Source organism: Euprymna scolopes, chromosome 9, assembly GCF_053919585.1.
Source record: "Euprymna scolopes isolate OS-2025 chromosome 9, ASM5391958v1, whole genome shotgun sequence".
In the NCBI taxonomy this organism is placed as follows: Eukaryota; Metazoa; Mollusca; class Cephalopoda; order Sepiida; family Sepiolidae; genus Euprymna; species Euprymna scolopes.
The window spans coordinates 99335522-99351792 of NC_136490.1; the positions used below are offsets into that span (position 1 = coordinate 99335522).

Genomic DNA, 16271 nt, shown 5'->3' on the forward strand with positions numbered 1-16271 from the left:
TTCGTCTTTTGGGATGACATGTTGTTGAAGTTCACTACGTATGATCAAATGAAGTAGTCCAGTGAGTTCAGATCGAAGGAGGAGGAGGGTCAAGGGAGAGAAGGGTACACAGTTGTAGCACTCTTTCTAAAGCCAACCCAGGATTTCTTTGGACTTGTGGGCAATGCAGAGTCCTGCTGCCACAACCAGGGTCAGCCAATGACCACCTGATTGCACCAGGGGATCGCCACACTTTAGCACATCCAGGTACATTTGGTGTTGACTTTCAAGCCGATTTCGAACACGTTATGTGACATGATGTAACCACACAAAATACTATAACCGTGGCCGTAAACTTTATTTTTATCACTATCCTTGTTACTCGTGGCAATCCAGCGATGCATTTTGAGGGTGCGGGCAATGGTCCCCTTGTCATAACTTGAATTTGCAGAGAGTAGGAGTTATACAACAGCGTATCTCCGATCTCGCTCTTTGAAAGTTTTGTCATTTTCAGACATAATAGAAAGCTCCTATTGCACTTGGGATTTGTATACCTCTGGTCATCTAGTAGATGGTCGGAAAAAAAATGGTTTTCATCAAACGGAAATGGAATCATGTCGTTCCACTCATTAAGAAGATAATGGATCCTTTATGATTCATTTAATGCGGAAACAATATTTATTGTAACGATTACTGCTTACAGTCAAGGGGGTCTCCTCTTGAGTTCTGGTTTCCTACTGTCCATCTGGCTGGATACTCAGATATAGTTTACGAATAAGAAAACCGTTCTTAACATGAGAAGGAGACTTTCAGGCTATCCGAGAGAAAGATAAGTAATCAGGAATAGTATATTGCTTGCCAGGGTCGTCCTGTCTGAAGAAGCACACGGAAGTCAAAGGCAGTACACAAAATTAACTATAACCAGATTATTTGTGTATACGGATAAGCCGCACCATCTGTTGCCTTAATTTTGAAAAAAAATTATGTGCAGCATCTGGTATTACCAAGTCATCATTCATCTAGTGCTGACCGGGATAAATCTATGTGTCTCCATTATAGACTTAATAGCATTAGAGAATGAATAGCTAAAATGCTAACATGACTCTGCAGAATAAATAACCACGCAACGTACTGTGAGTTTTCATTAGATACGGTAATTCTTAAAGCATAATACAAAAGTTGATGGATGACTTACTGTTGGTTCTATGCCAACGTTTTATCACGAGTACGAGAATAAATGCGACTACTGCAATGCCCACAAAATAGTCACATCAACATTGTGTCAAAAAATACTGTCTAGACCTTCTTGAGTGCGGCAACTTTTTGAAAATTATCCTATATATATATATATATATATATATATATATATATATATATATATATATATATATATATATGCAACCAAGTGAAAAGTTAAGAGACATTCTTAATGCAAAACAGATTCAACATCACAAGACGCACCAAAAAAGAATAAATACATAAGCGACACAGACTTGTTTATTTTACAGTTTTAAATGCGTTCCTTTAATGCCTTATCAAACGAGATAATATAAAAATAAAATCGCTTTCTGGGTAGCGTTTAGAACTTATTTATGTTCTGGTATCTCTTATATAATTATCTTTTCATCAAAATATCTCGCTAATTTGATTCTCGTTTTTATTTTCATCAAAGTGACTACATATAAATTATGGACTAAAGCAGGCTCACACGCCGAAATGACAAGTGGTTTGCTCCTACAACTTATAATGATAATGTCATATATGTTTGAAGGCAATTCTAATCAAAACATGCACATTTAATTTTCCGTAAATAGTGACTGAAAAAATAATTCGCGTTCAGAAATAAAGTTCATAATCGGATCATGCACTTGTTATGCATCACACACTCCTGATTTTCACCGATATATAATATTATTTTCAAATAGATTAATTATTATCTAAAGACACTTCCGCAATCATCAGCGTATGAAGTAATAATTACTGCCAGTCGGGTGATTCGAACCCAGTCGTATTTATATGAATTTCGAACGCTATTCGTTAACTGAAACATATTACATTATTAAACGTCCATATTTTACTGATTTGAACAGTTCGTTTACTTGCAATTCAAATACTAGAAATTCCCATTATTGAGGGGGGATACGCATAAAGAACTGTCGATATGGTGTTCCCGAAAGAGTTACAAGGTCATATTCATTTTTCTTCTCTTCACTCCTATGACCTAACATGATCTGGAAACTGAAGTATTATACCCCTCAATTAAAAAAACAGAGTGCACCTAATTTACAAATAGAATCACTAGAGGAAAAAGTGACAAAACGATCCATATTTCTATCTTGAATACTAGACACTAACTGGAAGCCGAAAGGTTTAACTTCACATTTGCAAACAGGCTTTTGAATAAAACCCACTGAGCAGACCAATCATCGAGCATTGTTTCTTACTTTTTATTGGTTCTCCAACAAAATAAGGGTGGGCCTGCAAATTCACCTTTGCCCAATCGTCCTTCCGCACTTTTCTCAATAATTTACGCCGTGGAATTGTTTTAAATTTTGCACATAAATTTTTAAACACGATATGATTAAAAAAAAAAAAAAGTAACGCAACGGACTGTTCTGGGAAAAATCCAGCCCCCCCCCCAGTTAAAATGTCTAAAATTGACACTTTTGTGCTTATTAAAAAAAATTAATTACTTGGGTTTTTATAAAACTATCTGAGAAGTTGTACTTAACTGATTTCTATATAATTTTGTTTGTCTATACTTCGCGATGACTCCTGGGTGCCCTTAGTGTCTCTTTTAGGGCAAAAAAAAACATTCGATTTTTTGGGGACTATTTTACCATATTGGTCCAAAATTTTCTATGTATCTCTATTTAGCAGTTTTGCATGGTGCTTAACTCAAATTTAAATATGTTAAGACCTCGGAGACTTTTGGGGCTAAATGGGGGGGCAAATGATGGACTTAGTCATTTCTTCTTTTTTTTCCTGGTGCAGACCTGAAATTTACATAAGTGAAGGCCTAAAACTGCACCGTTAGTTTATTTTCACCAGGATTTGACGTCCCCTGGGGCATTTTGGGCTAAACTTGGAGAGGGGGGCAATGCTTAACAGACATCTTTTACGCCTCATTCACTGTGCAATCACGTAGGACCATGCCTGCTTCACTTGTTTTAAATTCGTATAGGAATTTGCACAATTAGTTGAACATACCATTACCCTCGTTTATATACACGTTTGTTAGTATTAGGATTGTTTAGTCGAGTAACATGGTGTCAGTTTCATTCATACTTTTATACCATCCCAAACATTAGAAAATATTATTTTACTTAATCTTTTGCCCACATTTCTACATTTATTACAAGGTTGGGAATAATTTATCTGTTAAATTTCAATCATTTAATAAAACAACTGAGGATGAAGGCGCCCATTTTATGTGTAAAGGATATTTCTACACAACTGGAAATGAAAAGCAAACAAAAATACACGCACACACTTAGCAATTGTATCATTTATTGGAGATTTCCAAGTGAAGATATACTACAGTCAGAGGTCAAGCTTGATCTGCGGCTGGGTCAGCCAACAAGGATTGGCTCACATTTCAGCGTAGTTTATATAGGTTTACATGTACACATACATATAATAGTGTGTATGTATAAAGAGCTGCCTATTAAGTGCACCGATGAATGTCAGTTTTGTAGATCTACTGATGTGGTTTATGGATTGGACAAGAAAGGAGTTCGCACGATCATTTCAATGTCATAGAGATAAGTGTCTCTCCATACCGCTCTTTGCTGAAAGCATTTCACATGACCTTGTAACAAGCAATAATTAAATGGAACCCTTCCTTACGAGATAAAGTCAAGTCAAAGTTTGACACTTTTGCGATGCTAACCAAAAAAAAAAAAAAAAAAAAGGAAATAGTTTGACTTTCAACTATATTCCTTAGTCCTATTATTTTCCTGCATTCCCATCAGCTATCTTTTGATTAATTTGTACATTTTCCTCCACGAATAAATACGTTTTTGCTAGATGCATTGTGCGTCTCTCGACCACAGTTTGTAGCTTTGTCAGTTGGTCATTCCGAGTATACGTTCTCTCTTTGTTGGTGTACGGCATGAGCACGGTTCTTTTCGGTCAGCGAGGTCATTGCTAATCGCCTGAAACGCCCCTACCGAGGAAAGCCAACGAGGCGCAAATACTTTTGAAACAAAACGCGTTTCTTCCAGTGGACCGCTTTTTAAAGCCTAACATGACCCTGTGTCTAACCTCCCGAAGATGAGGCAAATTAGCACTGTATATTACGAATTTTCAATATACTATCGCGTGACCATTTACCAAGGACGAATATCACTCGAGCGTAAAGGTTAGTGATATTAGCTGATAAGCGCTGAGCAACATTATAGTGGGATGGTTAGAGAGTTGCCGGTTTTATTTGAACGGTTAAACAAGTATTTGTTGATATTAGACTTGATAGTGACTGCTGTAGTCTGTAGTGCTCCAGTCCAGCCACAATGGGTTTATCATATGGAAAGTTCTTATATTTTTCATAGAACTTCCGTTTTAGGTATATAAAGAAAAAACTGGCAGGTCTCTCTTGCAGTAACGACGCAAGCTGGGGTATGAGAGCAGCGACAGAGATTGCTCAGTCGATCAACTGTCTTTTTAACAACAATATAATGATTAAGTAATAATAATGTTTATCCATTGCAACTGGCCCTCTTTAGCCTTTTAATAAGAATGTAATTGTAGCATCTATCAATCGAGATCATCTTTTATGTTCCTTAAAATTGTTTAAAACAATTTTTGTTCAATAAAAGGTGCGAGATAACCTTATTTACCCCACATTAAAAAACGGCCTAATGTCATCGCCCTCCAGCAAATCAGAAGACCGCCAGACTCAAGATTCATAGTAAACCGTATAGAATAGGATTTTATTTCCGATACTAAAACTATTATGGATTACTAACTATTGATTCTTTTTAAAGATTTGAACTATTTTTTTTCTTTATTTACTTAGATATTAAATTTTGGGGGTGAAAGTACAAAAAATATAACAATGTCTACCACCTCCCCATGTTAAGAATGGCTTTCTAAACCATCTTCTGCAGTTTACTAACTTCGCTGAACTAACGTTATAAAATAGAAAGCTATTCTTAACATTAACTATTCAGTACTTTCATCTAACAATTCAATAAATACATGAATAAAGTTGATAAACTGAAACTCGCTCCGAAATTTTTATTACAAGTTTAATATAAGGAAATTTACATGATCAACCACCATTTACCGTAGACTTTGCGCCGAGCGTTCTTCTGGTTTCTTTACTCTCGTTGAGAGGTAAAATAAACGGGAATCACGCAGACTGAATTGGCGTATCATATGTTAAATGCGTCCAGGTATCCCTAATAGCGAATCTGTCAGTCGGTCGGTCTGATTCGATTACGTTTGCAGCAGCAAGTCCTCCGATTCTTCATGGTTAAGTTCTCAACATTTATTTAGATGTGTCCAGTCGTCTATAAACGCGGTCCGTTAGTGTCACGCTCATATTTCGAATACAAAGTCTATTGGTCTGTCACGCTTCAGTATGAAATGGTAAGTTTATTTATGCGTCCACATTCGGTAACTTTCAAAGTGGTAATATGATTTCCCCGCTGAATTAGCAAATTTAATGGAACACATTTACTGGCCGTTCTTAGTTTAAAAATAAGCAGGCCATCATTAGATAAAGGAATTTGTGTTTTTAAAATTATTATAGATTCGAAACAATACATTTGATTAGGTTTAGAATGGATTCCTCATTTCCAGAATGTTGATAGTCTAGTCATTCTAAACATTTAATTATTGATTTTTTATTTTGTTACAATTTCTACTATCTGCGTTATATCACTGAAGCTAAATTTTATATATTTTGAAAGTTTACTTTAAAAAGTACATTCATTTATAAGGATTCTTTTTCAGAACAATTTGCAACCAGATATTAACGCCGAATCTCACCCTAGGGGACGGTTAATGCAATCGATAAATTGTCTGTTGAATTATTAAGAATATTATGATAAAAATAAAACTAGAAATAAGCTGTACACAATTTGACACAAATAAAAATCCTGTGTTCCGGATTTTTTTTTTTTTTTTAAGAAATTAAATTTAACTTGGAGGCGAATGAAGGTAACCAAAAGCCCAAAACTAAAATATTTGCTAAGATAAATTGAAAATCATTATTAATTTTGGCTAGGTCTATGATGAGTTGATTATGCAAATATATTTTTTTGCTTGTCTCATATTTATATACCGAGATAACAAGCGTATATTCGGTTATACTCTTCCTATAAAGAACTGGAAAAATATAAAGAATTTCTCAAATATCAAAATCCTTATTCCAATTTTAATAAGCGTCCATTGGAAAAAAATGGAAATGGCATTAACCCTATGCGGGTTTAACCGCTTTCTCCAAAGGAGGAAGTTTCATGAGAGAACAAAGTTCACAAGCAATCCCCAGTCGCATCTATATCCCTGTTAAGGGAGATGGCGACGTTAAGTTTTTGCAAGTCTTGCAGGGTGTCGACATCTCTCTAACATACAGTGCCTGAGATCCACAAATTGGTACCCCATCTGGTAGTGACCAGGCTCAACGTAGCTTAACTTCGTTGACCTACCGAGAACCGGTTTGTAAACGTGATTATGCTGGAATCATTATTTTGATAAACACCCATTACATGGTTTTTATTATACAGTGGAAATTGAAAGTAACCTTTGTTTTAAAATACATACAATTTATTTTTAAATTATAATTTATAAAATTAGTGAATACGAGAAGGCAGTATGATACATGGGCTTTTATTTTAAAACCTAATATAGGCGACTTCATTCGCCACCAAATTTTCAAGTCGACCAAGAATCGCATCACAAGAAACTCTTACGAAAGGGTAGGCATAACTTCACGTATTCGCCCATCGAGTTCCTCTAAATTTGTTCATTTGGTCAAGCAGACTTGCTTTTTCATCCAACATTAGAATAAAAAAAGTTTCAGAGCGGTAAGTCTAAAGTTTTCGACTGCTATTCGTGCGAACCGTGACGACCGATCCATCTTTCAGGGAATCTGGCATTCAGTCATTCAGGAACAACATCATCAACAACAAATACCTAACTATGTTGAGAGATGAACTTTGACTAATAATTAGTGCTTAGGGTAATATTGAATATTTATTATTTATCCAAGATGGAGATCATCTACAATGGCGAATAACTACCTTTTCGTAAAAGATTCTAGTGAAATCCAGCTGTGATTCTGGGTCGGCTTTAAAAACTTGTGGCGATGGAAGGTGCCTATATATTATTTTAAATAAAACTCCAAGCATTATAATTTCTGCTCTTGCTTATGTATTGTTTAAATTATGTAAAAAAACAAACAAACAAATTGCATGTATTTAAAAATAGGGAGTTACTTTTCAATTACAATGTAGATAATCGAAATCTAAGAAGTATTAAGCAATGAAAATCGCAAATACTTTGATTTTCAGGTATAAGGGGTGACCAAATCTCAAATGGTTTTAAAATATGACTACGAAACTGAAATGTTGGGAATATTTATTAATTGAGGGCTTATATGTATAATTATAAAAGTGAGATAGTGTCTGAAGTGAGGACAACCTATATACTCAACGAAATTTTTTATCTAGACTTGAAATTTGTTCTATAGGATATTCAGACACATGGAAAACATTTTAATCAGATTTCATCCGGAAATAGGTGGTTCTAAGGGGTCAAAGTTAAAAAAAAATGGAACGTGGCGACCGTAGGGTTATTTATTTGCTAACTGTTTCACGAATGCGCAGGCGTGAATATTTCTCATTAAATATTGTTTACGTTTAGAATAATAGCTTGAAAAACACGTTTTCAAGATTATATCAAGATGACCTTATGGTTATCGTCCTTGACTCGCCGTCTGTGGGCTTTGGTTTTGATCTCAGCTCAAATATTTATTTTATCTACTTACCAGAAGTTAACTGTTTAGAAAAAAAAAAAAAAAAAAACAATCGTATGCATATGTATTGGGTTCTTTCAGTTTTTTTTTAATGAATTTAATGTTACGTTTAATACCTAGATCATTTCTGTTTAGAATAAATACGAATTCTGCATTAATCAAAACATAATATTTATGAGTATTTTACGACCTGGCAACGCCGGGCGGTCTGCTGTTATATATAATGAAACTTCAGAAAAAAAAAACCCCTGAATTTAAAATAAAAGTATAAAAGTAAATGTATATCATATCTTCCCTTTTCAAATATCAATGTTTAATTACATATCTAAATATGGAAGCTTTCTTTAATGGTGCTCGCCCATGGAACTTTTTGTGGCAAGTGTTGCGCAATCTCTAACCACAGCTCTTCTGAGTCGGCGTTGTTTTATATCAGTGGCAGATGGGGGTTCAGAACGATTGGAAGCAATGCCGAGTTAAGCGGAGAGCATATACAGCACCTAGTGTTCCCAAATGGTCACTCATCTGGTATTAGCAAGGCTCAACGTTGCTTAATGTCGGTGATCTGACCAGAGCCTGTGTGCCATCGGGATTATTCCATACAATATTTAAATATATATACATGTACACATACATACAAGATTTTATAGCTGTAATGTTCTAGATAAAAACGTACTAAAACTCAAGTGCTTATAAAAGTGCATTTTAAACAGAGCGTAATTCCCTGCACTCTTTAATCCTTCAGCCCATTTTTCTGCGCTTTCTTAATCTACCACTGTTTCTTTCTATTTATTGTATGTCTATTTTTATTTTTCATTTAAAAAAAAAAATGAAAGAATATTTTAAATTTCGTATCATTGTAAAATCTGCCCACGACAGCTTTAACAAGAAAATGCAGTCATATGTGCGCACATATTTATACAAACATAATTGGCTACATAAGTAAGTAATCTATATAATAAATATGTTATGTTTTTATCTTTTTAATTATATACATTATTTCAGTTTTACCATAGTCCAGTCACACAAGCCGTTCCGTCATATGGACAAAAAAATACACGACTTAACGGAAGATTTGATACGGTTATGAAAGTCAAAAAGCGAATAGTATCTAAATCGGTATCTAAAATGAATTCTGAAATAAGCATAGTCTATTTTCTTTCTAAAACAGTTTCGTTACTATTTTCTATATCGATTGCTGTATTATTTCTATTTATTGTTTATCAATAAGTTAGTTTATGTCATTATAACTGCGAACCCTTACGAAGAATAATTGTTTTCGTATTTCTGTTGGAGGGCAGATTTATGTATAATTACTAGTGATGGGACGATTCCAATTTTTTCCCCGATTCCGATACAATTACCGATTCCGTACTAAATTCGCGATTACGAAACAATTCCGATTCTTTTCAAATCTCTAAATATTTTAGTAAAAAAATGTTTATTTTTTCCCGATTACTATAAAAACGCATCTTAAATATGCATGTATTTTCTCAAACGTAAAAAAAAAAAAACGCACTTGTGACGCGATGATCTAGAGATTTTACTCTTACTGGGAGTTTTAATCAATATTTATTATTTTATTATTACTACAAGCAGTGGAAGATGTTTTATAAAAACAAAATTAAATAAAACAGATAATTAGAGGAATCGGTTTTGTCATCATAAAATAGGCTCAAAATGTCTTGATTCCGATACCCTGAAAAGCTCCATTTTTTCCGATTCCGATAATCGTTCCAACATTAATAGTTACACATGTATACATAATCTGTATTATGTTTGTGTATATATTATATAAAATATTATAAATAATATAAGTTTTCACAATATATTCGTATATGTTGGCTGGCATTTTTATACGTGTTAATAATATGGGTGCTTTGATCTCAGTAGTTACAAACGATGTACGAAAAAAGCACATTAAGAAACCAATACAATAAAAATAGTTGTAATCTTCGTGGAATTACAAAAAAATTCATAGAATTTTGTAAGTAATATTAAAATTAAAGGACGGATAAGACCGATAAGATTCATAAGGGAAGAAAGGTTAAAACAGAAAATGATGAGTGGAAGGAGCTTTCAGAAAAAAAAGGGGGAGACATTCGATTGTGGAGGGAATCGGCAAAAAGGGGAGAAAGTTGGTCTTGACTTGGAAATGTAATCCATCAATTGAAACCGGGATAAACTGACTGTCAAAACAAAACTCACCGGCAGGAAAGAAGGAAAATAAAAGCAATGGTAAAGTCGCAGGGTAAAGAATATAGAGAAGCAAACAAAAACGACGGGTGATTTTTTTTCACAATGTATTTAGACATATATAGTTTTTCCTATATACAATTATGTCGGAGTTCGTTACCATTGGTTTCAGAGTGAGGAGACAAATTGCCTGTCTACTCATCTCCACGAGGAACGCATATACTAACAAAACGAAAACTGACAGATCATCTTCCTGCTCTGAAGTCAATTGTAAGACACCTAGACACAACTACATTGCAAATGAATAAATAAATATAAAGCTACCCCTGTAATTTGGACCTTCAAGTTAATTCCACTACAGCTTTCTGAATTTACCGCGTCACTGTTGGCATGAAGATGCTTTGTGTAGCTCCTCTAAAAACATGTGATACGGCGTAACAACTGTTGTGGATTAATATTTCTAGTTATAAAATCTCTCCCACTGTTTGTAGCTATAATAAAATAATAAATATTGATTTAAATTCCAGTAAGAGTAAAACCACCTCGTCACAAGTGTGTTTTTACATTTGGGAAAATACATGCACAATTAAGATGCGTTTTTACAATAATCGGGAAAGGAATAAAAAGTCAACCAATGTAGCTACGACGTTGTTTTACTGTGAAAATTATTGCATCTCTCACATTTGGAAAATTCTAATATAGCCACACACACCACCTTAATGAGGTCTTAAACTTTTGAATGTGTTGTTTACCCTACATGAAGTGTCCTTTTCATTTAATCTCTAGATATTTGTAGAAATTTATTTTTGTTCGTCTCTGATGGGCTGTATAATTACATCCATTTGATATATTATACCGTAATAAAAAAACCCGCATGTAAACAACGGAAAAAAAAAACATATTTAACGTAAAGAAAGTAAACATAAAAAATAGTATATAATAAATTATTGTGAACTGATTCCGTCCATTGATTATTTGAATATAACTTATCAGCATATATATATATATATATATATATATATATATATATATATATATATATATATATAATACTAATACGTATGCGTTGAGTTTTTTCGGTCGAATTTCCAGTAACACTTCCATATAGAATAAAGTTCTCCAGGTTATCGGTTGGGTAAAATGTAAACAAAAATACTGTTATATAATCTTTCTACCAGCGACAAGATAAACTCGTTGATCAGTAGTAAACAGTCAGTTGTCCGGGTTTCGAATCAATTCTTTAACACACTTACCAAGTCTCGCTGCATCTCGGTTTCAGATGTTGTTCGTCATACGTTAAAGGCAACCAACTCTCAATGTTTTCACAAATGTAATCATAGGTTGATTAATAGATATCATGCGATGTAATAATGCCAGATATTTTTGGTAATACTATAGTACAAATCAATCATAAAAAAAGAAATAGTTTGATAATCACGATATGAGATAAATAAAATATCCTACTTACGTATATTTTGCCTTGGTATAACGTCCCGTGATGAATTCAAATCTGATAGTAAAGAAAGAAATAATAAATTAAGTGCAAATCAGCACAAATTATTTTTTTCATATTAAATTATAAATGTTGGCTTGGATGACTCGTTATCGCCTTGCAAACATCGCCTGTGGGAATTTTCGAAACATTCAAATAATAGGTTATTTCGTGTTTACAGGAAACTTATAACGTTTTCTTACATTGGCATCATGCTTAGTGTACAAATACAATCACATTTTAAATGTTAGCATAAAGAAAAACACGTTTTTTCTTACACTTGCAATTCCTAAATATATCGCAGCTTGTTGGAAATCGCGTCCAACATTTTACAGAGAAATAAAAACAAGAACATTTAAACACAAATTTGTCTAGAAAATAAAACACTTGAAAAACAAGCATAATTTTTCATATATTACAATAAAACAGTCATAGAATGTTTAACTAATTCAAATATATAGTTAATAATTACAACTTCTTATCTCAAAACAAATATACTTATTAGATTAACTAAGAACTTATATCGCATAAACATAAGCAGTCTATAAGAATATACTTCTGATAAACAAATTTGAATTAACTTGTCATAAAGTGTCTTCATTTTACCGTTAGTATGGGTACAGAGTTCGCAGAAATTTATTGCGATAAAAATTGCAAGGACAGCCGTCGGTAACGTTTGCGAAAAACTTTCTGTTGTATTCTGCGTTTTGTAGAGGTTAGAACTGAAATATTTTTGTTATTTTAGGCACTTTGTTAATTCGTTTATCCTAATTGATAATTGCAATAAATTATAATTAAAGCCGCCGAGTCCAATCCCTTGTAAGGAGAATCAAGAAAAAAAAAAGTAAACAGCGTGGAACGGACGCAGAAGTGAATACAACAAAAAATTGGACATGATGGCGCATTTCTGATCTTATTCGCGGAAGATATTCATTTCTTATTCCATTATACATATTGTCTATTACTGTTACCCCCTCTCTCTCCTTATAGCGTGTAACATACAAAGGAAAACTTTTTATATAAGTCATATTTATTCATAAAAGAACTGATTTCCAAAGAAAAATGGGGATCAATATTTAAACATGAAAAAGCTGCTCAATTAAAAAAAAATTGACAATAAATAAATAAAACATCATAGCTAGATTTCAGAACTCTTAAAATTATTTTACACTATCTCTAATATAATTCACAGCATTCTAAAACATATATATACACATACGTTGTCGAGTTGAATGAGAATCAACAAATGTTCCACCCTTCAACACTTTCTTATCATCGCAATCGGTGACATCGTTTATTTTTTTTAATCAAATCAATTCGATTGCAGGCTCTAGTATGTGTACTGGAAAAAAAACCTTCACTTGTCTCCGCATAGTGACTTAATTCACAATACATTTTAGTCTACATTGTACTGTAGAGAATCTACTATTGATTTTATAAAAACATCTCTAAATAATAGCTTTAAAGTTTAAGATACAAAAGTCAAGTACCAAGGTTCATTTGTGCTCTAAACAGAACCATCCATTTCGAACGCGCCACCGTTTTATCAAAGAATCAACTGTTGATTTTATGAAAGTATTTTTTACATACTCACTTGAATTAAAGTTAAGTATACAAAACTCAAGTGGTATGGCAATTGTGCTTTAAAAACATTCATTTCGAACATCACCTTTATCTTATAAACGAATCTATTGTTGATTTTTTTAGGGTTGACCTTCCTGTTTGTGCAGTGATAAACATTCTGTCATGCATTTTTGAGGTTAGGTTGTATAAAAGTGTTAACTTTGGTCAAAATTGGAATTCTTTCTTTAGTAAGATTTTTTTGTTTATCAAATTTCGATACTTATCGGAAGAATTCCGATAGGAAAACCTACGAGGCGCATCAAATACTTTCAGGCGAAATTTAAAAGAAATCAGCCGCGCAGTTTACGAGACGATAAGGAGCGAACACGCATTCCACACGCAAAAAGTTTCTTTTATATAATAGAAATATTATAGTTAGCTCTCAGAAATAAAGGAGCTTATTCCTGAAGATAATTAATTTCTTTATGGGACACATATTTATCCGAATGTTAAGTTTCTCCTCCATACTAAACTTTAGATTTGTAAAGCAATTAGGAACATTAATTTTTATTCTGTCAAAGGGGAAAGAGTTGCTGTTTTCTGATTAAGAATATCAAATAGCTATAGTTAGCTGGGTTTTGACTTTGAAATCATATATTTTCAGATCCTTACATCAAGTGGCTTCAAGCCCTGCCTGAAGCGATTTCAATAAAAATAAACTAATTTTATCTTAGCATCTGTTATTTTTAAGCCGTAAAGAGTAGATGATTGTAAACGAGTATAAAACAAAAATGATTTTGTATTAGGCAGGAAGAAGTAGTTACGGTCCAAGAGTCACAGTTTAGTGATGATTAAATCCGGGTGGATAATGGGCGGATGGGTGTCGAGACAGTGTGTGTGTATATATACATATATATCTTATAAACATTTCGCCTGGTGAGCCGAGTTAAATAAAGTGGACAGCTGCCAGGGATCGTAATAGGTTCTTGGTAGACGTTTAGCTTAATACGGCGACCTAGTAAGAGAATACGTTATAAAAATCAGCAAAATATTAATCATGAATTACTAAACATACTAGCTCAAAGGTATCATTCGTAGGTAGTGATAATAGTATAAATTGTTTTATTGTATAGACGATCGTTGTGATAGTTTGGGAAAGGAGGTAATTATTGTTGCTGTTCTCATCTGTCTACCTAGAGTCTAATAATGAGAAGATGTCTAAAACATTGCGTAAAAATAAAGCCTTTTTTTGCAAGGAGAATTTGAGGCACCTTCTGTTTTTAATGTCGGAGATGTTAGTACATATAAGAAAGACTCCAAAAGACAATGAACTTGTCTAGTGATATTTACTGTGTTACATGTCTAACGACAAAATCAGTTCGTTTTCGGGATATAGTGAATATGGTTTGGAGAATAGTGTATGATGCTTATATAACTAATTATTTGGCGATAAAATTCCACTTTAAAATCATACAAAACCATTAATTATTTGAAATTCTGATTTTATTTTTAGATGAGATATGAATGCTTGTGTTACGTTGATTGATTGGCCTATTATTCTCTTCTTTGGTGTTATTAGCACAACATTTTGGTCGCTGCAACTTGCGACCTTATTCGGGTGCTAAGAACATGCTTCTTTTCCTACTAAGGAAAAAGAAGGTTGGCTCTGCATTACAAGAATTCGAACCATTTTGTTTGAGGGTGGGTTGGTAGACCATAAAGAAAGTCGTCACTAAAATATGTGTTAGAAGTTTTTCTATGGTGCTATTTTTCTTATAGTTGTACCCCTTACATCGTGTTTTATTTTTTTGTAAAAAACAATACGTATGTATATCGATCCTTTGTGTCGCGAAACACATTTGTTTCACTAATATAAACAGTATAGATATCCAGAAAAATTGAGCCATATGCGGGCTAAATGATTGCATTTTTGAGGACTGCTCTTTTATGGGTCTTAGCCGGTAGAAATAGTTGCTCAATGGGTCAAATTTAAAAAAGAAATGGAACTTGGCAAACTTAAAGTGCACTTGTACGCATGTGCAAATATACGTTAATACGTTCAAATTAGTTCATTTAAAAATATTTCTCATCCGTCTGAGGATAAGGTAATGACTAAAACTGGAACGATAAACGTTTTGGTTTCTATCTTTATAGGGAAAAAGCCATGTTTCTTTTTTTTTACTTTTAGAATCGATATTATATATTAGGTTCAATATAATACCCAATAAAGCTCTATAATAACAAACACGGAATCTGCGTTAATTAAAATATATTTAAGCGTATTTTACGTCTGGACAAGGCAGGGCGCCCTGCTAGGGCACTAAATCGATGCGTAGGTCTAGTCTCGAAAGACAAAGGATATCCCTCGTAGGGGTAACTGCGCATTTAATTGTGAGGCAAGGCTTCCGCAATTCGAACCACATTTCACCTTAATCGGCACTTTTTGAGTTCAGTGGCCAGGAGAAATCTAGGACAACTGGAAACAATGCCAAGATAAGTGGAGAGCAAATACAGCACATGGGAGTCCCAAATGGTCACCAATACGGATTATAAAATTAGAAAGTAATTGCAATGTGTAATTAAATATAAATGTTTTTGTACCGGATTATAAAATGTGTAATACTTCGTGTCTGGCAATAAAATAAAACTATATATTAATCCAGAAAATTCCAAGTGGATAATACGCGCAAATAATTATGAAGATTAAGTATGATTTTCAACACATTTCGTGCATTTAAACAAAAAAGAAAGTTATGAAATATATTAGTTTATAATTGTAAGCTGGACTGCTTAAACCACAAAATGAGAATCTAACTTCTTACGCAACCGTGAATCTAAAAATGGAACGCTTCCTACTTCCTAGTAAACGCCTTCATTTGCCCTGCTACCCATGAAATCAAGCGTTAGCTGTTGACAGCTTCCGGTTTACGGACAAATACATTAATCTTAAAATATGAGGCATAAACTGATGAGATATGTCTGAAAAGAAACGAGACTGATTTTGCAAAAAAAAAAAAAAAAAGGGGGGGGGCTTAACTGCCTAATATCAAAACAAATGACTTC

At 33.5% G+C, this 16271-nt stretch overlaps 1 protein-coding gene across 3 annotated transcripts in view; it reads right to left on the minus strand.

The window, feature by feature from the left end:
• The window catches only part of LOC145284792 (uncharacterized), a 327627-nt gene that overhangs the window by 84201 nt on the left and 227155 nt on the right, over positions 1-16271 (minus strand). For all 3 annotated transcript variants that reach the window (XM_080133759.1, XM_080133757.1, XM_080133758.1), the window contains one exon: positions 11622-11663. In XM_080133759.1, coding sequence (XP_079989885.1) covers positions 11622-11663 — 42 coding nt within the window. The remainder of the gene's footprint in view (positions 1-11621; positions 11664-16271) is intronic.